This window comes from Anguilla rostrata, chromosome 11, assembly GCF_018555375.3.
Source record: "Anguilla rostrata isolate EN2019 chromosome 11, ASM1855537v3, whole genome shotgun sequence".
Taxonomy (NCBI): Eukaryota; Metazoa; Chordata; class Actinopteri; order Anguilliformes; family Anguillidae; genus Anguilla; species Anguilla rostrata.
In genome coordinates this window covers 36989432-37016392 of record NC_057943.1, presented here as the reverse complement: position 1 = coordinate 37016392, position 26961 = coordinate 36989432, and the positions used below count along the sequence as shown (strand labels likewise).

The 26961-nt window shown below is 45.0% G+C and overlaps 1 protein-coding gene across 13 annotated transcripts; it reads left to right on the top strand.

Moving 5' to 3' along the window:
- Nucleotides 1-3265: 3265 nt before the first annotated feature.
- Nucleotides 3266-16598, top strand: suv39h1a (SUV39H1 histone lysine methyltransferase a). Of its 13 annotated transcripts, XR_010324217.1 has the most exons (9): nt 3266-3503; nt 5247-5392; nt 8795-8878; nt 10085-10744; nt 12578-12724; nt 13143-13272; nt 13477-15132; nt 15214-15257; nt 15300-16598. XR_010324217.1 is itself a non-coding variant. In XM_064299791.1 (7 exons), exons 1-7 carry the CDS (start codon nt 3398-3400, stop codon nt 13608-13610), a joined length of 1407 nt encoding a protein of 468 aa, XP_064155861.1. In that variant the 5' UTR covers nt 3266-3397; the 3' UTR covers nt 13611-16598. The 13 variants fall into 13 exon arrangements, 4 of the variants coding, with proteins under 4 accessions (XP_064155861.1, XP_064155863.1, XP_064155865.1 ...); XR_010324221.1 differs by lacking the exon at nt 15214-15257 and having other exon boundaries at nt 15643-16598; XR_010324220.1 differs by lacking the exon at nt 15214-15257 and having other exon boundaries at nt 15513-16598.
- The last annotated feature ends 10363 nt before the right edge of the window (nt 16599-26961 follow it).

The window sequence follows — 26961 nt, the reverse complement described above, 5'->3', positions numbered from 1 at the left end:
GTTGTATTGAATGTTGACACTCGATTTACCATAATGTACAAAAGAAGGCTCTAAACACACCAGTGTTAAATTTTGCAATTTAAATAGTTTAGGCTAATGTATTACATAGTTTTTCTGTTGAGCCTAGGTAGAATTTTTATTCTGAAATTCTTAGATATTATCTGCTCTCCATTTTGTCTTCACTGGATTCGCCTTTAGTCCATGTAAAACGACCCAAAATGAAAAAATATGTGAGACGGAACATGTGCCAAATCCAATAGAGGAAACATAATGGAATGCTCACGCAATCTTGTTAAGATTTGATGGATCAAACCTCCTTGTGTAATAATGCTTAAGAAGATTGTTTGCATGTTAAATACTGTGGTGTGGGCTGGTCCTTGTCCACACAAGCACAGCTGAGTTTGAGCCAAATTGATGCTCATTACCTTTAGTTCTGCTGATGTGCAAAGGATGATAAATACTTCTACAATTACCAAAGTCTCCCTAAATGAGTAATGACACTAGTTAAGGCAGATTCTTTGTACCATCAAAAGATTCATGTCCCTACTGTCACCGTAGACAGAGTGGATAATGAAACATCAGTATGCAAGCTCACAGAGCAGTGGGATTTTACACAATCATCTCTGCCTACACACCCAGCTCCATGGCTGACACGCTTGTCAATACCGTTGCTCTGCCCTGGTTCCTGATTCTTTGTTTGGGTTATGCAAGCATATAACTATTGCCAGTGTCACGCAAGGTAGAGAGATTACACAAATGGCTTCTGGTCCATGTCATATGACATATTTCCACTGAGACAGCTGGCAAATGTTCTTCTGAATAACTGGCATGCATGTTGGGTTCCGCACTGTCATTATCACCCACCAAAAACCAAATAAATTCAGTTGTCAACATACGTATAGTTCCCATGCAGGGTACAACCATAAAAATGGAAGTATAATATCCGTACAGTTTAGATACTTACACAGTGAAACGTTCAGTGTTAATTCAGGTCTTACAGAGCTTATGTGAGACCACTACAGCCATAGTGATTGATGTCAAATCAAGGACATGTGGGGGAAGGTTGGAGAGCATAGAAAGTCTCTTACACATAAAAGGGGTGAAAGGTAAAGTAGGCTTAACATTTCAGACAGGCCTCAGGGGCATTTTTGTCATAAAATGCCTTCAAATTCTTTAGCCACAGTCAGAGAGGATGCAGGGCTGACAAAGTTTAGACTGATGTGACGTGATGCAATTAAAACGGGATACAAATCAGATCCAAAGAATTTTTAAAAAATTAAAAATTGCCTTCCTCAGTTTGCAAAGTCCAATCTCAAGTGTCCTTCTGTTCCATGCAGGATGCACAGTAGCACACTGAGCTCCTTCTAGCTGTGAGCATTTGGCCGCTGTAATTTTTTCACTACACACTATACACTATTCACCAGCTAAGCCTCTGCAGTTGGGCCAGCAGATGATTGCGAACCAAAATTTCTGGTACAGGCATATTACAGGTGCATGACTGACCAGAACAATTTCATGAAACAAGAAAGAAGAAAACATTCTGCTGAAACCCTCCCAGATGCAACTGGGTTGATGGAGGTCAGATCACAATAACATATTTATTTATTGAAATAATGACACCCAACTGGTGCTAAATAATTTTGATCTCAGAGAGCTGAATATAACCGGAATTTTTCTTTTTCTCCCCACTGTGGTTCGTGAAGAGCTGTGTGTTTTCGCTGTCAGTTGTTAAATTGTTTTGGGAGCTTTGTGTTAAACTTGCCCATGAAAGCACTTATTCTGCAGACTAGCCATTTATGCAAAGCTTCAACTTTAATTAATTTAAAGAGTGATGGCCTGACTGCACTGAAATGAACTTCAGACCATGTCCATTACTCGTAGTTTAGACACCTGTCAGTGCATAACGTTTAGATGTGTTTAGTTGCAGAATTTAAGAGATGCCTGGTTTGCTAGGTCAGTGGCTGTGACTAAAGAGTGTGACAGTTACTTGATTGATTCCTTCTCAAAGACTTAAAATGGATTTGATCACTAATGCAATTTTTTAAAATAATAAAAATAAGTCCAATTTCTTTATTCAAGTTGAAGCACCATTGTGGTCACATGGATTTTTCCTGTATGTATTGTGCCCATCCTGAAAAAAAAAAATCAATATGTAATAAAGATTTGACAATACCACCACCAGGACGCACATGACTTGAGAGACTGACATGAAGAAAAGCCACACTGTTTTTGAGATATGAGCCAAAACGCAAACTTGATTATTACAGCGCCACCTATAGGCACAGTAGCTCAGGTTTTGGGGCCTGAGTAGTGGGGGGAATTTGGGACCATGTTGTGAAATTTCATGTTCATAGGTCTTACGTTTTTTGCTGCACAAACACTTCTAGGGGAGAAAAATAAATAAGAATAATCGGAACAAAAACAATAGGGTTCCCACAGCTTCGTTGCTTGGACCCCTAATAATCGGAACAAAAACAATAGGGTTCCTACAGCTTCGCTGCTTGGACCCATAATAAACCAAGCAAGACGTCCTGTGCCTGCGAATCTCGCAGACTGGCGGCCACTGTCATCTACTGGCGTCAGATGGTATCGCACTGGCTAACAGAGAGACAAAAAGATTCTTGCAGTACATTACATGTATTTAGCAGACGCTTTTATCCAAAGCGACGTACAAAAGTGCATATTATGGTCATTGGAACAACTACAAAACACAGGTTCGATAAGGTACAAGCCAGTAGTATGTACCTCAAGTAAAAAACGTTTTTCAACGTACACGAATGGGAAGTTAACGTTAAACACGCTTAAAATGCCGAAAGCGGAACCAATGGGGATTCTTTGTGGGCTAGGAGCAGTTGTGACAGGAAAAATAATAAGGAGTAAACGCAAAATAGCATACCCTTAGTTTGTTGCTTTATTGTATGGACATGTGAAGTTGTTTATGAATTCTGTCTGCTGAAATGGGGTCAAAATGTACTGAAATTAATGTTTTTAAGGGCCGAGAGTCCGTAGCTGTTGTGGTTATTTCTGTGGGGAACCCTTAAAACCCTGTGCCAAACTCTTGGTGCTGTATAGGTATGAGGTATACCGCCCCGCCAAGGCGTAACTTGGCTGGATGACATACCTGCCATCCCAATGATACACATAGAATTATTTACATACGTACTTTCTAGACTACAATCTGTCCATGCTCTTTTATATTTTATTTGTTTTCGTGCATTTTCAAAGTAGCCCATAAAACAGCTACATTCCATCTTCAAAATAGAAGTCGACGAGAAAACAGCAGACATGTCAACACTGCAGTAACGTCTACACTACAGGAGTAGTATAGGGCCATTTCAACGTACACATTTGAAAATCCATCAGAAAACGCGGAGGTACATTGGCCAGTCTACGCGTCATGCGGAAAGCGTTTGTCCAATCATCGTCGCACCATTGTGATCCCGCCTCCTTGCTAAACTATTCTGATTTTGGCGGTGGGGAGAAGATGGCGGAAAATTTGAAAGGTAGGAAGTTTTCCTTTAAATTTTCCGTGCGGGTATCTGGTTCATTCGTAAAAACACATTTGTGTGTATTGTAAATGTTAGATAATCTGAAGCGTATCGCTAAAGCACGAGATCTACGAAACTATCATAAGCTGCCACCCACTGGTGTTTAGTTAGCTAGGTCTAGCTAGCAAGCTCGTTAACTCTGCTGCAGAGCCTTTCAATGCTCGACAACTGAGGGGGACTAGCTATCTGGCTGTAACACATATGTACACTATATAGTACAGTCTGTTATTTTTTCTAGCTAACCAGTTCTGGTGACACAGATATGAGTATAAATATAAAACATTTAAAGGCCATCTGGGCTAACCACACTTACTGTTCATAATTGAACAGGCCGTAAGTTAGATAACTCGCAAACTAGCTAACTAACTAGCTAACTGTTAGTCTAGGGTGAATTCGCATGCCCTAACTTGGCGGCCAGTTTTGCCTGGCGCGAAAGTGAATATCGAGATAACTACCTTTGTGTACAAAGAAATAACCGTTGACGCAGAAATAATATAATATTAATGTACGTTTTTAGCTAGAGTTTTGTTTACTAGCTGTATTGTATGACTGATTTATGGCAGACCGACCAGCAATCAACAAGTGATCTAATGTTCCCAGACTCACGTATTCTAGAGTGTTATTTTTCAGTTAGTCTATACTAGCTAACTAGTTAATATCGGCGCTGTATCAGGACCTGATTAATTTGAGCCTATACGAAAAGGCGACCCGAGTCAAGTGTAAGGGCATTTAATGTTTTTAACTGGGATTGTTAGCTAGGTCCTGTCGCGTCGTTGCTCTCCAACGATTGCTCTCAATGTTACTTATCCGAATAATAGCTAACCAGGCTGCGGGCTAAATAAACGGTTGCTGTCGTTTGTTACCTTTATGTTCCAAATTGTTAAACCGATTTCTGGCTTGTTATTTACCTAAGATAATACTTGATTTGGAAGTTTTCCGGCTGTTTACCTAGTCTATGTGCATTTGACAAGGTTACTAGCACAATGGAATTTCAGTGAACACCGGAAACGATGTAAGTTTTAAATTGTCGTGTACGCGGAAAGCAAGCTACTTGTGAGACACATTATCCCTATTCGTCTCGCATGTGCACAGTAACGTTATAATGTATTCAGATTATAATCTTGAAAATAATGTCTTGTATTGACTGCTACAGAGGTACATAAACCACCCAAGCGAATTGGGTAACGTAGCCGAAATAGGTAGTTGGAGACATATGCGGATTCAGTAATCTGCGTGTTTTTATCGATAGGAAGCATTATTTTGTGTTGGTGGAGCACTCGATCTGTGTATCAAGAGCAATGAAACAGTGCTTTATTCCAAAAAATACAAAACTCAGACGTCTTTGCGCAGTTCCAAATGGCATCATCAAACACCAGGGCGCTTATTTTTTTGGTTGCCAATCAATGTGTGTGTGCTTGCCAATTGAATACAAGCACATTCTGAAAATAATATCTCCGGATGATGAGGGATCAGTAAGGCGTAGCTCAGTCGAGGATAAGGGCACTGGCATGTGGTTACGGTTACTTTCGGTGCTGTTTTTCTTGCATGTGTTGGTAAGCTCTAAATGCCAGGATAATTGGTCACGCTCGCGGTTGATGCTGTTTCTCTGCCAGGTTGTCGCGTGTCCTGTAAAACCGTTGGCGCGACTATACTCTATGGTCTTGCTTGTGGTCACGCTCCATGCTGTTTGTCCCCCAGGCTGTAGCGTGCCTTGTAAGCTGTCCTGGGACCAGCTGCAGACGCGGTGTCGCCAGGAAAAGGTGTCCTGTAAGCTCCTTGGTGTCAGCAAGAACAACATCAACGACTATGAGGTGGAGTACCTGTGCGACTACAAGAAGACGAAGGTGAGCGGCTCGCGGGTGCTGAAACCGATTCGGATCCGCCCCCACATCGCGTGTGATGCTGATGTCACTGCCCGGGGTAGCTGCAGTTGGTGAGTCTGCGCAGCTGTGCTAGGCTGTGCAGCTTTAACTGCGTGCAGCGCTCTCTGCCTCTGCTGTGCTGGAGCTACACTGTCTCTGAAGACGACAGAAACCACCACAGGGGCTTAGCAGCCCATTTAAACCTCCAGCTGTCGGGGAAGTCCAGCTTCTTCTACTGGTTTGGTATATAGATTTTATGTCTTCATGTTTAAAAAAGGTTTTCATAAGCCAAATATTGAAAAGCTTTAAACATGAAACGCCACTTCTGTGCATGTAGACACAACAGATTTTTTCCCCCTCTCTCTCAAAAAGAAAAACTCCACATTGGAGAGTACTCCAACGCCTATAATTAGTGTTGGGTTTAGAATTATGGTTAGGGTTAGAATTAAGGTTTGGGTTAGGGAAGCGCTACTCGTCAGATTGAGGCAACTTTAAAGGCATACTATGCAGGATTTCTTATCCTGTGTTTACAATCAAAGAAGTTTTGTCCTCTGTCTTACACCCCACCCACTCACACGGAGTAGGTTACCCCACCTAACGTAGCTGGCTGGATAGCTAGAAGTAACATCAGTATCCTGCAATGAGCGACCGTGGACGACAGTCAGAAAGCAGATTCGATTATAGCTTAATTCAGTTATGTTGAACGGAGTAGTGGTTTTTATCATAGGAACGTGAACCCACTCCGGATTGCTTTTAATCCCCTTGGTGAACTTCAGCTGACACCACCAAGGAAAAGCAATTCCAAGGTTAACTTTAGTTCTTGAATGAGCCTTGTCGGCTTGTTATTTTATTTTATTTTTGCTTTGCTGTATCTGGACTTCTTCGCTAGTGAGCTCTGCAGCCATACCCACCTCTCTCCACACAGAAACCAGCACCACATCCAAAATTGTCCAAAACACATTTTAGAATAACAAATATGGGTACATTTTTACACTGTTGGGTAGGGCTAGTCGATATACCGTGATGATCATTATAAAATTTCCATAACGGTCATCACCACCATGTGGTGTATATATTTATCGCCTTTTTATTTTTAAATTATATCTGATGTGATGGTGAACAACCAAACTTCAGAGGCTGTGTGAAATGCTTCCGGAAAAAAAAACGTCACCACTGTTCTGTTATCCGTTGGGTGACCATGAGACAGCCAGTCAGCAGCAAGGCCCTGCAGCTTTCATGTGGTTTACAACAACGCATCACGTGATCAGTTTGAAGCTGTACGACCTTGCTGCTGATTGGCTGTCTTATCAACACCCAATAGACAAGTGGTTACGTTTTTTTTTCCTCCCAGAAGCATTTCACGAGGCCTCTTTAGTTTGGTTGTTTACTAACACTTCAGGTATAATTAAAAAGAAAAAGAGGAAAAGAAAGATAATACACCATATGGTGGCGAAGACCGTTATTACATTCGATATTTACTGTTGTATATCGCCCAGCCCTACTATTGGGGCCTAACACTATAGCTTTATGTATTTTGGTATTTTTCCTGTAAAAAATTTTTTTTTAAATAATTGAAGTTAAAAATGTAAATAAATACACAGCATTTTCAACACTTTTGCCATAAGGTTGCACTGGCCTTGTTCTTTAAAGGCATACAATGCAGGATTTTTTTAGCCAGTGTTTACAATCATATAAGTCTTCTTCTCTCTCTTTAACTTGCTCCTCACCCCCAAGTACCCGATTGAGTCACAGATACGCAAATTTATTAGAAACTACCGGCAAATTTATCCCATAAATTGTCCGGACTGGACATTAGGCTTACAGTAGTCTGGTCGGACCCATAAACCGGATATGTACAAATACATTGAAAACCGGACATTCCAGTCAAAAACCGAACGTCTGGCAACACAAGCTGGATAGCTAGAGGTAATGTTACTTTCAGGTCCAACAGAAAATAAACCAGCTATGCCTCACTTTTTGTCCCCTTGGTGAACTTCAGTTGATGCCACTTAGGAAAAGTAATACCAAGGTTACAGTAACTAGTTCTTGAATGTGCCCTGTCAGCTTGACTTTTTGCTTTGTTGTATCTGGGCCAGTACAGCAGCTAGCTAGCTATTGCAACCAACAATTAAATCTGATCCCAAACCACGGCTGTGTTGCCGCACCTGCCCCTCCCCGCACAGAAAGGATCGCCACGCCCAGGAATGTCCCGAATGCATTTTAGAGTAACACATGAAGGTAAAGCTGTGTGGATTCGGTGAAGGTGTATAAAGACAGATTGCCAGCGCATGATAGATATGCCTTAGCTTGGTTATTTTCTAGTATTATCCAGTTACAATCCTGCATAGTATGCTTTTGAGTCTGTTGACAATGGCCGCAGTGCCCTTAATCCGCTTGTGTGCCAGCTCAGCAGTGGGCCCAGCTGTGCCCCAGCCTCTCTGCTCAGTGCAGCTAAGTGCACTACAGCCAAGGGCTACGTGATATGGCCAATCAGTGTTTTTTAAGCAAGATCTGCCACCATAGAGCATACAAGCGATCCTTGCGTCTTTTTTTTTTTTCTTCCTTTAAACATACCTGATAAAGGTAGTAAACAACCAAAATGTCTGGTTACGTAAAACGCTTCCTGAAAAAAAAACATCACCGATATTTCTTGGGTGCTGATTGGAAAAAAGAGAAGTCACATGATCACATAGAAGCCGTACGACCTTGCTGCTTTTCACGTTTCGGACAGTTTGGTTGTTTACTACCATATCAGGTATAAGTAAAGAAAAAAAGACAATAGATCGCCAATACACGTGATTTGATATATCATGCAGCCCTGATCTGAATGGAGCACCCCCCCCCCCCATCGCTTAGTAGCGCCCCCCTGTGGTCCGTACCTGCAAGCTGCTTGTGCTGCATTCCAGCTTTTGTGTGTGTGTGTGTGAGTGTGTGTGTGTGCACGTGCGCCATAAAAAAGTGGGGGGGGGGCTTAGGAGTGACCTGCTGACCCGTAGGACGGAGTGTAGCACAATGTGTAAGGAACTGGGCTTGTAACCGAAAGGTTGCAGGTTCGATTCCCGGGTAGGACACTGCTATTGTACCCTTGAGCAAGGTACTTAACCGACATTGCTTCAGTATATATCCAGCTGTATAAATGGGTACAATGTAAAAATGCTATGTAAAAGTTGTGTAAGTCGCTCTGGATAAGAGCGTCTGCTAAATGCCTGTAATGTAATGTAATAATGACCCGTGACCCCGCCCCCTTTTGCTCAAGCTTGACCCATGACTCCGCCCCCATTTGCTCAAGCTTTTCCACTGCTATTTTAACGGCTTAAGAACGAACCAATATCCTGCCGCCTCTGAACCATAAACAAAACTTTATTATTCCCAATATTCTCCAAGATATCGCGGACGTGCATGCCACAGGTAAACGCAGGGCGCACCCACACGCTCGGCTCCCTGGCTAAACTGCTCAGGAGTAAAAAGGTACGCATGAGACGTCTTTGTCCGAGTGTTGTGTGTGAGCGAGAGACGGCTCTCTGTGCGTACGGTGGCCTTCGGAGCGCCTTGAGACGGTCAAGGGTTTCAGAAGCCCTTTGCTCTTTTTGGGATGATGTCTTTCTTTCTCTTTCTTTCTTCCTTTCTTTCTTTGCACAGTGACATCATGTAAGCCCGGCTTTCTGATGTCTTATGTGGTGGACCTGTAGCGTTAGCTTCGGCCTGCTGGTCCTGCTCAGGCCTGCTGGTCCTGCCCGTTTGGCATGTTGTACCTGCTGCTAAATGTGTTGCGGAGTTCCTGTTCTGTGTTTGACTCCGAGATTTTCTAGTGAAATAGGTCTATATATGAAAAAGATGTAATGATGGTAACTGTCGCGTCAGCCAAACCAACGGCCCACTAGGAAAGGCAAGCACTTTAGCTTGGCAGTATAATGTCCATCAGGGCAGATAAATTGCTGCAGTTAGACCAAAGCAGCGAAATCAATGAAATTTAAGGGAGGTATTCCACCCAAAATATCAATGTCGGCAGAAGAATGTAATCCATTATAAAGGTATTTTCCAAATGTGAACAGTTTTTTTTTTTTTTGTTTACTTAACCACCACGTGCAGTGCTGCAGCAATGCACACATCTTCGCGGACTTATTTGTGAGGAAGTGAAGCACTTTGGGAAAGATTGGAGAAATTTGCTTACAAACACACAAAAATTTTTTTAGGTTTCAGCTTTAGTGTTTTCCAGTTGAACTCCATCATATTTGTCCCGGTCTGATATCACAGTTCATGTTGAGATTTAACTTTCATGTTGAGGGGGCACTTTTTTGGGGGGGGGAACAAGACCAGGTTAAAACCTAGTATATGGCTGGACCAAACACAAGTGATCCGGCCGACCAATGGTGTAACTTCATAATTAGTCCGACTAATGGTGTAACTTCATCACTCAGTCAGTCAGTCAGTCAGTCAGTCACTCACAGACATTCGCGTTTGTAGGACTGGCCCTGCTGTTGCGGTCCAGCCAAAAACATCTTGATGAATCAGTACCTCTATGACTAGAAAATAATGAAATGAAAATTTTTTGCGTGAAATATTTCTTTAGCGTTTTTAGGTCGGCACGGTTGAAATTATGGCAGTTAAGCGGCCGCGGTTGAAATGTGGCGCTGTGAAAGGCTGGCGGCTAACGGCGCCGCCGCTGTCTCTCAGGAGGTGGAGTTCTACCTGGTGAAGTGGAAGGACTACCCCGAGTCGGCCAACACCTGGGAGCCGCGGCGGAACCTGAAGTGCTTCAAGCTGCTGCGGCAGTTCCGGCAGGACATGGAGGCGGAGCTCCGGCGGCGGCGGAAGCGCCTGGGCGGGAAGCGGCTGGACCCGGGCGTGGCGTCCTACCTGGCGCAGCGCGCCAAGCAGCGGCAGCGGCTGCAGCGCTGGGAGGCGGAGCTGAACGCCACCAGCAGCCACAAGGGCCGCATCTTCGTCCGCAACGACGCCGACCTGGACGGCCCGCCGCGCGACTTCACCTACGGCAACAACTACCGGGCGGGCGACGGCGTGTCGCTGACGGAGGTGGCGGCCGGCTGCGAGTGCTCCGACTGCCTGGGCGCGCCCGTGGGCGGCTGCTGCGCCGGCGCCGCCCTCCACCGCTTCGCCTACAACGAGCGCGGCCAGGTGCGGCTCCGCGCCGGCCTGCCCATCTACGAGTGCAACTCGCGCTGCCGCTGCGGGCCCGACTGCCCCAACCGCGTGGTGCAGCGCGGCATCCAGTACGACCTGTGCATCTTCAAGACCCCGGACGGGCGCGGCTGGGGCGTGCGCACCATGGAGCACATCCGCAAGAACTGCTTCGTCATGGAGTACGTGGGGGAGGTGAGCTCGAGGGGGGGGGGGGGGCCGACGGGCCGCGCATTTCGTCCGCTAACAATCAAAAGTGAGTTGTTTACTTACTGAACTACAATCAAAAGCTGAGCTCTGTTTTATACTGTACTGAACTAACCAATCAAAAGCTGAGCTATGCTTTATATTGTACTAAACTAACCAATCAAATGCTGAGCTCTGCTTTATACTGTACTGAACTGACCAATCAAAAGCTGAGCTATGCTTTATATTGTACTAAACTAACCAATCAAAAGCTGAGCTGTGCTTTATACTGTACTAAACTAACCAATCAAAAGCTGAGCTCTGTTTTATACTGTACTGACAAACCATCAAGCTAGCTCTGCTTATACTGTACTGAACTAACCAATCAAAACCTGAGCTCTGCTTTATACTGTACTGAACTAATCAATCAAAACCTGAGCTCTGCTTTATACTGCACTGAACTAATCAATCAAAAGCTGAGCTCTGCTTTATACTGCACTGAACTGACCAATCAAAAGCTGAGCTCTGTTTTATACTGTACTAAACTAACCAATCAAAAGCTGAGCTCTGTTTTATACTGTACTGAACTAACCAATCAAAAGCGAGTTATGCTTTATATTGTACTAAACTAACCATCAAAAGCTGAGCTCTGCTTTATACTGTACTGAACTGGCCAATCAAAAGCTGAGCTCTGTTTTATACTGTACTGAACTAACCAATCAAAAGCTGAGCTATGCTTTATATTGTACTAAACTAACCAATCAAAAGCTGAGCTCTGATTATACTGTACTAAACTAACCAATCAAATTCTGAGTTCTGCTTTATACTGTACTAAACTAACCAATCAAAAGCTGAGCTCTGCTTTATATTGTACTGAACTGGCCAATCAAAAACTGAGCTCTGCTTTATACTGTACTGAACTAACTAATCAAAAGCTGAGCTCTGCTTTATACTGTACTGAACTGACCAATCAAAAGCTGAGCTCTGCTTTATATTGTACTAAACTAACCAATCAAAAGCTGAGCTCTGTTTTATACTGTACTGAACTGGCCAATCAAAAGCTGAGCTCTGTTTTATACTGTACTGAACTAGCCAATCAAAAGCTGAGCTCTGTTTTATACTGTACTGAACTAACCAATCAAAAGCTGAACTTTGTTTTATACTGTAGTGAACTAACCAGTCAAAGGTTGAGCTTTGTTTTATACTGTGCTGAACTAACCAATCAAAAGCTGAACTTTGTTTTATATTTGTGGAAATGGTTAAATGTAAGTGTGCAATACTGCAATCTCACAAACATCTTTAAAAATGGGTGACAGATCTGCTAAATACAAATTACAAAGCAGCAAATGTAGCTTACTATGTAGCCAAGCAAGCCTCTTTTCAGGAATGGATTAAATTAATAAATAATATATTTTAAAAATATAATATATAATTGTTTTTGGAAGTATATTTTGAACCATTTATTCAATACAGCGAGGCTAATTTGATCCTACATACTGTGATATTATTCAAATTCCGTTAGTTAACTTTGAATGGGGACTAAATTGAATGATCCAACAAAATTATAATGGTTAACTTCTGAGAACTGACCCTGGAATCCAATAAGCAAATCTGAGCCAAAAAGTATATCCCTAACACTGACCAATCATAAGCTGAGTTCTGCTTCACACACTGCTGAATTAACCAATGGACTGCTGAGCTCTGCGGGAGCATGCTGAACCTCCCTGCTGAGGCGAGGCCCTTGCAGCGGGGTCAGAGTTCACTCTGGGGTGGGGGGGGGTTTGCGGTCTTGGGCGGGGTTGGGTAAGGATGAGCTGACGGGTGTTACCCCTCCCCTCTCAGATCATCACCACGGAGGAGGCGGAGAGGAGGGGACACATCTACGACAGGCAAGGCGCCACGTACCTGTTCGACCTGGACTACGTAGAGGACGTGTACACGGTGGACGCCGCGCACTACGGGAACATCTCTCACTTTGTCAACCACAGCGTGAGTGGCGCTAACGTGCTAAGGGGACGCCGCGGGTGGTAATGGCCGGTCCATCTCCGGTGCTGAGGCTCCGCCCCCAGCCCCGGTATTCAGCCGATAACAGCTGGACTTTCTGCAAATTGAGTCTCTGAGGCAGCGTTCGGGTGTGTTCGCTGTGTTCAGGTTGCGGTTCATCTCAGCTGACCGCAGGGTTTCTCCAGGGTGACCGCTGTTTTTAACATTTGTGTGTGGGTCTCGAGGATTCACTCGTAAAAGCGATGTATCTGATAATTATTTATACATAGTATGAGTTTTTAAAATTTTACGGTCGTACACTGCATTTGCGCTATCGCGAAACGGCCTTTTCAGAGCGAGCGGTGTCGCTTCATTTCCAGCGGTGGGTACGTGGGTGACACCGGTCTGTGTTTTCGGGGCGCAGTGCAACCCCAACCTGCAGGTGTACAACGTCTTCATCGACAACCTGGACGAGCGGCTCCCCAGGATCGCCTTCTTCTCCACGCGGCCAATCAGAGCGGGGGAGGAGCTCACGTTCGACTACAAGATGCAGAGTGAGTACGAGCGCCCTCGCGTGCGGTCCCGGTCAAAGAAACGCGCATGAGACATCTCGAAAGCGCTTTTTCATCCAAGCGCTTCAGAATTTATTTTCCAGGTGAATACCTGACCGAGTTTGAAATGATCCCAGCTGAATGTATCGTGAGCGGTTGTCCGTATGCGGTTGCAAAATCGATGGCCTTGCTTTCCTTTGCTTGCAGTCGATCCGGTGGACGCGGAGAGCACGAAGATGGACTCTAACTTCAGCCTGGCCGGCCTCACCGGCTCTCCCAAAAAACGCATCCGCGTGGAGTGCAAGTGCGGGGTGGAGTCCTGCAGGAAGTACCTGTTCTAACATCCCCCCCCCGCCCCCCCCGTTTTTACATGAGCCTGCCACATATATATATGTGTACATATGTATAGATATAAAAATATATATGTACACGCGCACATATATTAATGTATGTGTGTGTGTGTTTCTCTTCTTCTGGGGAAATCGTTTTGCAGATTCCTCCCCCCCCCCCACTCCAGATAACTGTATTTAGTGGGCGGCAGATTGGAATGATATCACAGGGATTTTAGCATTTTATCTTCTTTTTTTTTTTAATTCTTTTTTTTTTTGTCATGGTGCTGTCAGGATATTCATCCCTCTGATTCGACTTCTCAGCGCTCCACACACCGTCAGAAACTGGGTCAGCTGGGTCTGCGTCTCTGTGCTGGGTCAGCGTCTCTGTGCTGGGTCAGCGGCTCAGCCATGCTGGGTTAACGTCGCTGGGTGCTGGGTGGTCCTTATCTCAGCTTTGGCCGGTGTCTCAGTTCTGGGGATCATGTGAATTGAATTGTGGCCTGTATGTAAATGCATAGGGTATCTGGGGTTAATAACGTCCAATAGCGTGCCGGATTCAGACCTTAGACTGGTTGAACTCCTCCCACTGCTCATTTCAGCCTGTGGTCTGACTGCTTTAGGTGATCAGTGTGTGGCTGTGTGTGAGGCAGGTAATCAGAGGGCCAGCAAGGTTGTGTATTCCTCTCCGTCGCTGTCCTGCTGTCTCTGTGCCAGTGTAATAATATCATAATGCATAATACATGTATGCATTAATATTTTTCATCTTCTGTGTGTACATATGTTTATATAAAATGGATAATGGACGTGTGTTTCGGTGTTGTCTATGCATGTATACGTCAGCGGGAAGCAGCATTACGCTACGGTGATAAAGTTTATTTTCTGAGGCCCGTCGTCGTGGTGACGCTCATCGGTCGAGCTGACGCTGCCGAATGCGCCTGCAGTGGGCCTGTGGAGTCGGCCCGTAGCGTCCGAGCGCCCGCGACTCGCCGGGTCTGAACCGCACCGCGCCCATGGCCGGGCAGCGGGAATGCTTCTGCGTTCGCGTGCGAACGCTTTCGGCGACGCCCGCCGTCGAAGTTTTTACGCGCCCCGAGTGCGCGTTCTGAGAAACGGCGTCCGTGCGATAGCTTGCGGAAAGCGGTGTCGGTCGGACGCGTGCTTTTGAAGTTGGCGTTTGGGTATGGGAGCTCTCTGTTCTTAGAGGGCTTTGCGTGACTGGCCCGGTGTCGGAACTCGGAGGGAGAGGCTGCACTTCCGACACCCGTCTTCCAAAAGCCTTGTCCCGTCGTGTGCCGTCTCCTCAGCCCTCACTTTTTTCGTTTTCATCCGTTTGATGCCTTGCAGTTTTGGCAAGCGAGCCAGCTTTTGAGGTGAAACTAATGGCGAGCGAGTTGCCCAAGGAAAATTGTTGCTGCTAGATTTGTGAACTACCTCTGATTATCAATAGCATGAAGATGCTACGTAGCAACAGCTCTGCTGTGGAGATTCTGTTTGGCCGGCTGGTCTGATGTTTCCCTCTGAGCTCTGAAAGGTGACTGTAGGGCATCGTGATTGATGTGCTCTGAAAGGTGACTGTTGGGCAACGTGATTGATGTGCTCAGAGCTCTGAAAGGTGACTGTAGGGCAACGTGATTGATGTGCTCAGAGCTCTGAAAGGTCACTGTAGCGCATTGATTGATGTGCTCAGAGCTCTGAAAGGTGACCGTAGAGCATTGTGATTGATGTGCTCAGAGCTCTGAAAGGTGAGGGTAGAGCATTGTGATTGATGTGCTCAGAGCTCTGAAAGGTGACTGCAGCGCATTGTGATTGATGTGCTCAGAGCTCTGAAAGGTGAGGGTAGAGCATTGTGATTGATGTGCTCAGAGCTCTGAAAGGTGACCGTAGAGCATTGTGATTGATGTGCTCTGTAAGGTGACTGTAGCGCATTGTGATTGATGTGCTCAGAGCTCTGAAAGGTGACTGTAGCGCATTGTGATTGATGTGCTCAGAGCTCTGAAAGGTGACTAGCGCATTGTGATTGATGTGCTCAGAGCTCTGAAAGGTGACTGTAGCGCATTGTGATTGATGTGCTCAGAGCTCTGAAAGGTGACTGTAGCGCATTGTGATTGATGTACTCTGTAAGGTGACTGTAGGGCATCCTGATTGACGTGGCTGAAGAGTCCGTGCAGTCTCTCCCCAGACTGTGTGCGGTTTTCACGAACAGAACACAGATTGAACACATGGTCCTGCGATCGCAGAACCTGGAAGGCGCTGTCATAGCAACTGGCACCGGGACGGCGCTGTCATGGCAACCGCACAGGAATTTGGTCGTCATGGCGACGGCACCAGGACACCGCTGTCATGCCGACCCCGCCGGGGCGGCGCCGCCGCCATGGCGACAGGAGCTCGCGCTTTGCCCGCTGTGCAGACAGCGCTGTCGCGTGTAGCACTTGGACAGAACTCATACAGGTGCTGACCGACAGGCTTACGCCGCTCGTGCGCTAACTCCGCCGTTCTCCGCGCGGCGTTTGGACAGCGCAACGAGCGAGCGCTACGGCGTACGAGCAGCGGGATGGCGGCTTCCGCGTGCCGCAGCGACTCCCAGCCTGGGCATCGAACCGGTGCCCGCATCACTAACACCAGTTCCTTAAAGGCTAAAGCTATTACTGTATCTGTCTTGTGTTGCTTTTAATGTGCGCTTTTATGTTTTTATACTTTTTTATTATTCATCTTGTCTTGAAGTTTTGCAAATTAACTAAAGTTAAACAAGTTGCAAATGAAAATGTAAAAGGTTGAAATGTAACTGAGGCACTCCCTGTACTGTATCAGTTACGCATCTTTAAATATCTGGATGACTAGAATTTCAGTTGATAATGTAAGATCTAAAGGACCCAGGATCTTGTACCACTAACTGCCACAAGGTGGGGCAGTTATTCGCACCACAGTTTACCAGGTTGACATTTCACATGTGAACTGATTTGAGGAAATTTTAAATAAATTTTACTTTTTTGTAAAATATTCTGTTTATTACTTTCATTTTTTATGGGAACCCCATGGTAAGTATTGCGTTGCACCACACATTGTTGATGGGTCAGCATTAACGTGCTCGCGAAATATCCACAGAACGTTTTTGAAAACTGCGGGAACCTTACTCAGCATTGAGGGGACGCACCCAAAACATGAACCTTTCTCAGCCGGTCTGAGCCACATTTCAGCAGCTTTATTTAGTCCTGTGTCAGATTTAGTTATTTCTTTATTCAATTATTTATTTTTTTATTCTTGCGCTCGACTGGTTTGCTTTCCATGGACCCAGGATTGTACCCGTGCTAAAACCGACTAAAACTGCTCCTCGTTCATGTCTGTAGATTCTAGTCTCGGAGTGTCTACTCTGTGAATATTTTCAACCATCAACTCAGGCAAAACATTGGGAATATTTCATAAATACCTTCGCCATGTCCAAGGCCCAATATGGGGTGTATCTCACATTAGTGATGCATTAGCATTAGCTTCACCTCAGTTCAACACTGGGTGCATCTCATAAATACATTGACTACATCTTAGGCCAATATTGCACGTGTTTCACTAATACACATGCTATATCTAAGGCCAGCATTAGGTATACTCTCACATTAGGTACATCTAAGGCCAGCATTAATTATACTCCCACATTAGGTACATCTAAGGCCAGCATTAGGTATACTCCCACATTAGGTACATCTAAGGCCAGCATTAGGTATACTTCCACATTAGCTACTTCTAAGGCCAGCATTAGGTATACTCCCACATTAGCTACATCTAAGGCCAGCATTAGGTATACTCCCACATTAGGTACATCTAAGGCCAGCATTAGGTATACTCCCACATTAGGTACATCTAAGGCCAGCATTAGGTATACTCCCACATTCGGTACATCTAAGGCCAGCATTCGGTATACTCCCACATTAGCTTCATCTAAGGCCAGCATTAGGTATACTCCCACATTAGCTACATCTAAGGCTAGCATTAGGTATACTCCCACGTTAGGTACATCTAAGGCCAGCATTAGGTATACTCCCACATTAGGTACATCTAAGGCCAGCATTAGGTATACTCCCACATTAGGTACATCTAAGGCCAGCATTAGGTATACTCCCACATTAGGTACATCTAAGGCCAGCATTAGGTATACTTCCACATTAGGTACATCTAAGGCCAGCATTAGGTATATTCCCACATTAGGTACATCTAAGGCCAGCATTAGGTATACTCCCACATTAGGTACATCTGAGGCCAGCATTAGGTATACTCCCACATTAGGTACATCTAAGGCCAGCATTAGGTATACTCCCACATTAGGTACATCTAAGGTCAGCATTAGGTATACTCCCACATTAGGTACATCTAAGGCCAGCATTAGGTATATTCCCACATTAGGTACATCTAAGACCAGCATTAGGTATACTTCCACATTAGGTACATCTAAGGCCAGCATTAGGTATACTTCCTCATTAGGTACATCTAAGGCCAGCATTAGGTATACTTCCACATTAGGTACATCTAAGGCCAGCATTAGGTATACTTCCTCATTAGGTACATCTAAGGCCAGCATTAGGTATACTCCCACATTAGGTACATCTAAGGCCAGCATTAGGTATACTCCCACATTCAGTACATCTAAGGCCAACGTTCGGTAAATCTCACTCATTTTTGTGATGACAATTCTGATGGGAACTGGTGTCACTGATCCCCAGACCAGCTCAGCCAGTCCACCCATCCTGTTCGCTGACTGCAGAACCGTTGTGACACCACACTCTCAGTGTGTTGGTTGCTTCGTATCATGACTACCTTGAGCAGGTGAGGCACAGGTGGGGAGCGGAAGCGGCAAGTGGAAACTAAAATTTGGGGCGAAATGGCTCCAGGCATCTTACCCAAAATTCGTTCAAATTACCATCACGAAGCGGCAAGTGGAAACTAAAATTTGGGATGAAATGGCTCCAGGCATCTTACCCAAAGTTCCTTCAAATTACCATCACGTCCTGGTTTTTCAAAAGTTTAGAGTGGATATGGCCTTCAGGATTGGATTGAAGGGGGCATGCAGCACTGTCATATGACTGGTTCATTCGTATTTTACCATAGATAAGACGGAGTCCTGAGGGACGGTGGTGGTGGGTCTGCGCTGACCACTATCATTGAGTCCGAATACGTGGGGAAGGGGGTGTTTGATGAACGGACATTTCGCCATTTCAGAGCAGCCAGCCAGCGGTAATGTATGTGTGGTCTCATCAGAGGCAGTTTGAGAAAACAAATGAAGTTCTCTCCAGTAATACTCATTTGAGCATCCCAGGGCAATACCAAAGCATCCTTCTTGGGTTCTCTTATCCCCCCCCCCGGCCCCCCCATGAATCATCATTGAGCTCATTGAAAGTCAGCAGTCCAGTAATGAGCAGCCTGGACAAACCCACCTGATGACATCACATCCAGGCTTGTTCCAAGATGGCTGCACCCTAGAGCTAGTAGCTGCAACAACAAAAAATGCTAACTTTATTTTTCAAGCAAATACAGGTCAATTTCAGATTTGAATGCTGGGCAATATCTTGTGGTAAAAAGCAAATGAACCAAAGTCACAAACCCCTTTTAAATGTTAATTATTTTTTGGGTAGTTTTTCCCCTGAATTTAAAATAACTTTTGAGACTTTTGGTCCAAAATGTATGGATGCTCCTGATTGTGTTGCAGGTAATTGTTTGGAAAGTTGAATTAAAGTTGGATGATTTTGATGTGATTGAGGTGAGATACTAAGGAGAATATATTTCCATTCTAATGAAGGCTATTAATTGTTGTACTGTAATTTTTTGGTACAGTGGCAATGATATGAAGTACTCATTAGCTGAGCGAGAAGTTCAGAAGAAAATTTTGATTGCAAAATGAAGCTTTACAATGAATGAACTCGAACAGTCGCGGTTTTTAATGGGATCTAGTTGCGCGTGCCACCGCAGAAATTTAGTGGGCGCAAATCCAAACCCGTCTTGTGGAGAAGTAAAACGAACGGCTTGCTTAAGCAGGCAGATAAATTTGTGCTTGTGCCTTAAAGCCGATGGGTTAGCCAGGACCTGGGTGAGGCCTCGAACACTAGAAGGGCTTTACCCTTTCCTCATTTATATTACTTTTTGCCGTTTAAATTTTTGTAAGAGTTTTGGGGGTTCTATTTACTTTGCAATTGCAGTGAATGAATGACTTGAGTTGCCTGCGTCTTTATTACCAGTACAGTCGAAAGCGTGGAGAGAAATTAAACGCATTACCATATTCTGCCAGCAGGTGGTGTTTTTAAAGCGTTGCCGATCCATACGTCTTCTGCTTTGTTGTTTTTCATGCGGATCTGAAGAATTTAATTTGGATCTCTCCTGAAAGAAATTGTATGGAAATTATCATCTGAATATGGGGCGATATGGAATCTGGACAATCTTTACCCTGATTAAGAGATTTGAAAAACCGCGCCCTGGTTGTTGTAAAGTTCCAATTGCACAGAAAGGCGGAAAAGGTTCACCCCCTCCATATCCTCTCCATATCCACTTTGCACGTTGGTTACGTCAATAAATGTGCACTGATTGACTTGCCAGTGTCTGTTACACTCCTTTGAATGTTTTTTGACTGTATAACGTGCATTTTATTTTGGAGAAAACGTACTGCGGTTCTCCTTTTAAATGTGATGGGAAAATAAATAACGGAATAACTTCATTTGAATTGAATCTGAGTGAAACTTGTGTGCTCACAGTGGAGGAATGTCGGCTAGCCAGGCCAGGCTGGTTATTTCAGACACGGCCGTCCCAGTGCGGCTTACTGAACGATGCTGAGGTCTTCACCTTGTCCCGTTTTAGCCTTTGAACTTTCGGGTTCTCCCCTGGCGTAGCTGTGGGTGCTAGAGTAGAAGTTTCATTAATCAACAGTCCATGAATAAGCTCGCGTTTCTCTTTACACCTTCATAGACTGCTGACGAGAAAGTGTGATAGTGGGTGCACATCGAGCTCCATCTAAATTTACCTCCCGATTCAGAAATTAGCAGGTTCCCGAGTGCAGTGTTTCCATGGTGACATTAAATATGCAATCTTCAGTAGAGCAAAATGACAACAGAACAATGTAAACATGCATATGTTATACCATATACTGCCAAGTGTTCAAAAATGAAGGTGGTATTTTTATTTTTGTTCACACTTGCCATGTTGTGTTGGGGGAGACCATGCAGACGCACCTGCTGTGCTTAAGTGGGGAGATCCAATTTGTTTTTTCACATGATCAACCTGAAAGCCTAAAGCAGGACTGCCCAACCCTGTTCCTGAAGATCTGTCATCCTGTAGGTTTTCACTCCTCCCTTAACAAAGCACACCATTCAACAACTAGAGCAGAGCCTTCCAACCCTGTTCCAGGAGGTCCTGTAGGTTTTCACTCCAACCTTAACAAACCACACCATTCTACAATAGACAGCCTCAACAAGTCCTGTAGCTGTTGACTGAACCTACAACCATTCTTATGATTAGGAGTCGAAAGACTCTAGCTGTTAATGGACACAGGTTTTTGGCAAGCCCTGTTCTAAACAAATGACATGAACTGGCTTAGGAAACTACTGTTATGCAAATGCCTCTGAGTGGTGCTTTTCTGAGCCTTATTGCTGCCCATGCCCTGAAAAGCAGTGACAGTCGTGGCTAACTATGGGCAGCAGTGTAGCACAGTGGGTAAGGAACTGGGCTTGTAACCGAAAGGTCATCGGTTCAATTCCTGGGTAGGACGCTGCCGTTGTACCCTTGAGCAAGGTACTTAACCTGAATTGCTTCAGTATATATCCAGCTGTATAAATGGATACAATGTAAAAATGGTATGTAAAAGTTGTGTAAATCTCTCTGGATAAGAGTGTGTGCTAAATGCCTGTAATGTAATGTATCTGAATGAGTTGTACTGTGTGGCGTAGTAAGCGCTGGTCATGGTGTTGCCCGATTCCCCCCCGATGGGTTTTTTAGTGGATCAGGCGTCCCATGCAGGTCTGATACAACCTAATAACAACCTGAACAGATGGCAGGAACCTCGCGCTGCGATAGCACGGAGCCGGTTTGTAACGGTGGCTGATTCAGGACAGCAACGGCGAGAAGACATGGCTCTGCTGTCATTTTGACTCATTGTGTTTCTGTCAGAGCCGGCTGTGGGCCGGTGGGTTTCTCTAAAAAAAGCCGAGCGGTCTCTGTCCTCGGTTAGTCCCCGTGCTTCTGGGAAATTAGCAGCCGTGCCAATGCATGTTATATCTGAGATACGCAGCCTTTAACCCCCATCAGGCTTTGAGATGTAAGATCCTGTTTGAGCCCTTTTGAAGAGTAGGCTTTTTTGGAAGGTTTTTATTTATTTATTTTTTTTGGAAGTCAGTACTCTAGAATTCCTTTGCTTTCAGTTACCGGCAGCGATTGTGACATCAGCATTAGAATGTTCAGTTCTTCTTTCCTTTTCTTCAAAGCATTGATGGTTATATGATATAATAGTTTCCCATTTCTTTACACAGTTCTTTGAATTTTTATTGAACTCTGCAAGGTCTTTTGAGCTGCAGGGGTTGAGTAGTAGGGAGCAGACAAGGCAGTGCTCCATAGTATGGTCTCTACATACTATGGTGGTTGGGTCAGTCCTGTAGCCCCATTTGACCAAAGCAGCTTTTGATCGTCCAAATGTTCAGTTAAGAACATTCTAATCACATATTTGTGATTTGACACCTTAAAGGGTTAAGAGAAGTGTCTACTTGTGTAGCACATCCCTCATTGACATGCCAGTATATTTCATATGTTCCAAGGCAATGGGACCTCTACATACATACTGTGGGACACTGCAGCGTACACCTGGAAACGGAACTGAAGCCAGGATTACTGTCCAGTGGAGGGCAGGGATCCCTGGTGGTCCATCGGGAATGTTACTGGTATTTTGGATCAGGTGATCTGCTGTGACCCTGGTCTTTCCGGGCTAATTCTGGATCCTGTCTCCGACCGTGAATTTGTCTGAGCCGGATTAAGGCCACAGAGAGGGGGCTAATCTGCGGAGCTCTCCCAGTGCACACTAGGCACACGACCTACGGGCTTTACCCAGTGTAGGCTAGCAGCACGCTAGGGACAGTGCACACTGAGCACACGACCTACGGGCTTTACCCAGCATAGGCTAGCAGCACGCTAGGGCCAGTGAGCACTAAGCACACGACCTACGGGCTTTACCCAGCATAGGCTAGCAGCACGCTAGGGACAGGGCAGCAGCTCTGGCTCTGGGGGCCAGTATGGTATGATTGTGCCCAGTACGGTACGAAATCTGCCCCCTCTGCCCTCTCTCAGACATGCAGGCCTCTCACACCTGTGTAGCTCACCTGGGAGGTTTCCCGTGTGCAGCAGAGCTGTCCGTTGGTCCGTCTGTCCGTTTGACAGCACCACAGAGGCAGCTCACTCTGTTTTGCATTTGCAAAGAATCGGCACCCCCCCCCCCCCCCCCCCCCCTTCCTGCAGGATAATCTTTGCCATGAATTGATGAATCTACCCACACATCAGTTCACCATCAGAGGTAAAGCAGCCATTTCACAGCAAAGGTCTGGATTCAGCGTGCTGGTTCAGCTACGCTGGTCAATCCCCAGCAGGTCAGCATCACAGACCCCCACAGTGGGTCGGTTACATTCACAACAGATCTGATCTCATGACCTGCCCGTGACAGCAACACTGGATGCTCCTGTAAACCCATTCAGGATTTTTGTTTGCGGGTAACCACTGTAAGTGCTCACCGTTCTGTATGAGACTTGCAGTATGTGGTGTAAAATCCGTTTTTTTTTTTTTTAAACTGATAAGCAGTCTAAGAGTGACAGATTCCAGATATTTTACTGTGTCATCGTATCTACTCTCAGCTCATAAAACCGTAATTTTAAAAAAAACCACCATTCCTTTCCACAAGTGAACAAAACAAACTGTGACAAATAGTCAAAAATGCATCAAAAGTAGACTTTTATTGTCAAGTTGGAAAAAAAACCCACTTCGAATGTACAGAAAAGATCTGAATCTTCTTAGAGCCCAGAGCCCTCGGGCCGAACTTTACTTTTCTGTGGCCACAAACGTGAAGTTAAGAAAAATGTGACTCCTGGCTGCTCGAAACCTGAAGGCAAAACAAAACCACACAGGTCTATGTTTTTTTCCCTCGGTTGAAAAAGGAATTCGTAGCGAAAGTCTGATATTCTTCATGACAGATTTTTGAAAATGCAAAAGTCTATGAACTGACCAAAACCACCCTTCAAACTGTGAAGCTGCAGTCTGAAACTTTACTCAAACTTAGTATTTGTTCATTGTCCAAATTTATATTTCTGGATCATTTCCAGCAGAGCTTCATCACCATAACAACCGACCCTTGAGGCTGTGATTGTTGTGGTTTCTCTGCGGTTATATGTTCCCAGAAGTGGTGTATGTTACGCTGAAATATACCGTTGTTTAACACGAGTATTCTGTGTTGCGTGTGCAGTAATCTAGGGTCCACCTGTATCCTTCGCCGATGCGTGCCTCGATGTCGAGTCCCGTGCATTTCAGTATCTCTGGGAGAATAAACGACTGTTGCAGTTGGTCAGTTTACACCTTGTTACAGGTGAAGCTGAAGTTGTGTTGAGAGCTTTGGGACTATCAGAACAGGGGCATGTGTGTGTGTGTTCTCACTCCGGTGTGTGTGTGTTCTTTACTATCAGGTGTGTGTAAGTGTTCTTTACTATCAGGTGTGTGTAAGTGTTCTTTACTATCAGGTGTGTGCAAGTGTTCTTTATTATCAGGTGTGTGTAAGTGTTCTTTACCATCAGGTGTGTGTAAGTGTTCTTTACCATCAGGTGTGTGTAAGTGTTCTTTACTATCAGGTGTGTGCAAGTGTTCTTTATTATCAGGTGTGTGTAAGTGTTCTTTACTATCAGGTGTGTGCAAGTGTTCTTTACTATCAGGTGTGTGTAAGTGTTCTTTACTATCAGGTGTGTGTAAGTGTTCTTTACATCAGGTGTGTGTGCTAACAGTGTTCTTTACATCAGGTGTGTGTAAGTGTTCTTTACTATCAGGTGTGTGTAAGTGTTCTTTACTATCAGGTGTGTGTAAGTGTTCTTTACTATCAGGTGTGTGTAAGTGTTCTTTACTATCAGGTGTGTGTAAGTGTTCTTTACTATCAGGTGTGTGTAAGTGTTCTTTACCATCAGGTGTGTGTAAGTGTTCTTTACCATCAGGTGTGTGTAAGTGTTCTTTACTATCAGGTGTGTGTAAGTGTTCTTTACTATCAGGTGTGTGTAAGTGTTCTTCACTATCAGGTGTGTGAAATTCCAGAGCCTCTGCTGTGTTCTAAAGTCACGGTCCCCGCAGATTCGCTTCACTACAGCTGAACTGGAGCCCGAGCTCGTGTGTGTGGGTATTTAAAGCACGTTCGCTTCGCGTGTACAGTCTGTTCTGTGCGTGTTGGCGACGTGCCCCGTGTGTACTTTCAGCACGCTCTGCGCACGGCCACAGCATGCTTTGCGCGTTCATAAGTTCTGCGCGTTTCAGACGTGCTCTGTGTGTTTAGAGCGTGTTGTGCGCGTGCTAGCATTCCGTGCACGTAACACGACGTTATCTCGTTTTCAGCATGTCCCGTGCATGTTAACCGTATATTCCCTGTTTTTTTACAGTGAACTGCACTGCATGTACCGACTCACTGGGTGTGCTGATTGCTGTTCACACTTTGGACTACAGACTATAAACTACATTCTGATGAACCTGTTTAACGCTTTGAAGAGTAGGTTTTTTGGAATGTTTCTCCTAAATTTTAAGTCAGTGTTCAGGAATCCTGTTGTTTCAATTACCAGTAGTGATTGTGACATCAGCATTAGAATGTTCAGTTAAAAACATTCTATTAACATTTTTTGTGACCTCACACCTTAAATGGTTAATATTAATGCAGCTCAGTTCAGGAATCCATTTCCCTGTAGTAATCAGATCTGCCTGGCAGCAAGGGTGTGATCTGTAATGGGGTGCTGGTGGGGGGTGGGGGTGGGGGGGGTAGAAGCCGCACAGACTTTAAACTTCTGCCACTGAAGTTACAGAATATCATTTTAAAAGAAAGGACTCATTTCTTTATACACTGGAATGTATGTAACAGTGTAAAAGCATGGGGATCATGTGACCACATTCTGATTCATGTGTGCACTGACCTGCCTTAAAACAGCAGCCCTGCGTGTGCTGTGCTTTATGTAACATTTCCCCCCCCCCCCCCAACAACGGAAACACTCTTTCTGTAAGAGGAAGGTAAACGTGCAAAAACTCTCCCTATCGCAACAGCGTATAGCCACACCAATGATATCCGGATACTTTGCGGTTAATCATTGTATTAAAACCTGTGAAAAAGAATTGGGCTTCTCGGTCAGTCCAGTGCAGTTTTACAGCTTCAGGGGTTTTGTTGTGGCGGGTGCAGATGGAACAAGAAAAGATTTCATTCTTAACTGCAGCTGTGATTCTGTGAAACTGGTAGATTGCTGCCCACAGATTTTACCAGCAGGTTTCTCTGAAAATGTAATGTTAACTCTATCAAACCCTGGCATGTAAAATGTAATTCTGTCCAGCCAGACTCCTGGAGAACTCTGGGTGTTGTAGTCACAGTGGACAGAATATCACTCTGACCAGCTGAAGGGTGATAGGATTATGAATCGGAGTGTTGATAGCAGAGCCTGGGTCTAGTCCAATCAGATGTAAGAGCTAACACCAGTCTCTGTGTCAGCTCTGACTCACACTCAATGAAATTAGCAGGAGCTACATTTTTCAAAATAAAAGCCTGTCCGGTTTATGGCCATTTACTCCTCAAAATTCCACTGGCTCACCCCCCCACCCTCCCCCCCCCACATCCCAACCCACTTTTCAAGTCAATTAATAGTCACTCACACTCAGACTGACATACACAGACACCTCTCTCTCTTGCTCTTTCTCTCTCCTCTTGCACACACACACACACATGCGTGGTAAAAACGTGATGATCATTAGTCCACCCCTTTGAAGCTTGAATTCTGTTCCGTATGATACACATGAAATAATACAGAGGTCACAGTTCATTTACAAAAGATATTCTGCCTGAAGAGTTCAAACAGGCATTTTTGTTAATAAAAAACCAAACCCTGCCCCCCCCCCCACCCCTCCCTCCGTCACGCTAGACCCACCCTCACACCAACCTCCCACCTCCCCAGCCTCTCTTATACAAGCCCCCCCCCCCAACTCTCTCATCTGTTCCTTACTGCCCCCTACCCCCCCCCCTCCCCCATCACTTCACAAATCCAACTACACCCACCCCACCCCCCAACCGCCCACCCACAATAAGAGAGAGAGAAAAAAAGCATCTCGTAGAGCCGCAGATCCGGAGAGTTCCGCG

Excerpts from the sequence above, each read along its gene's own strand:
- suv39h1a (XM_064299791.1), top strand. The coding sequence starts at position 3,398 with ATGCGGAAAGCGTTTGTCCAATCATCGTCGCACCATTGTGATCCCGCC. Across the intron at positions 5,393-8,794 it reads GCGACTACAAGAAGACGAAG|ATATCGCGGACGTGCATGCC; the intron begins GTGAGCGGCTCG and ends ATATTCTCCAAG. Across the intron at positions 13,273-13,476 it reads GTTCGACTACAAGATGCAGA|TCGATCCGGTGGACGCGGAG; the intron begins GTGAGTACGAGC and ends CTTTGCTTGCAG.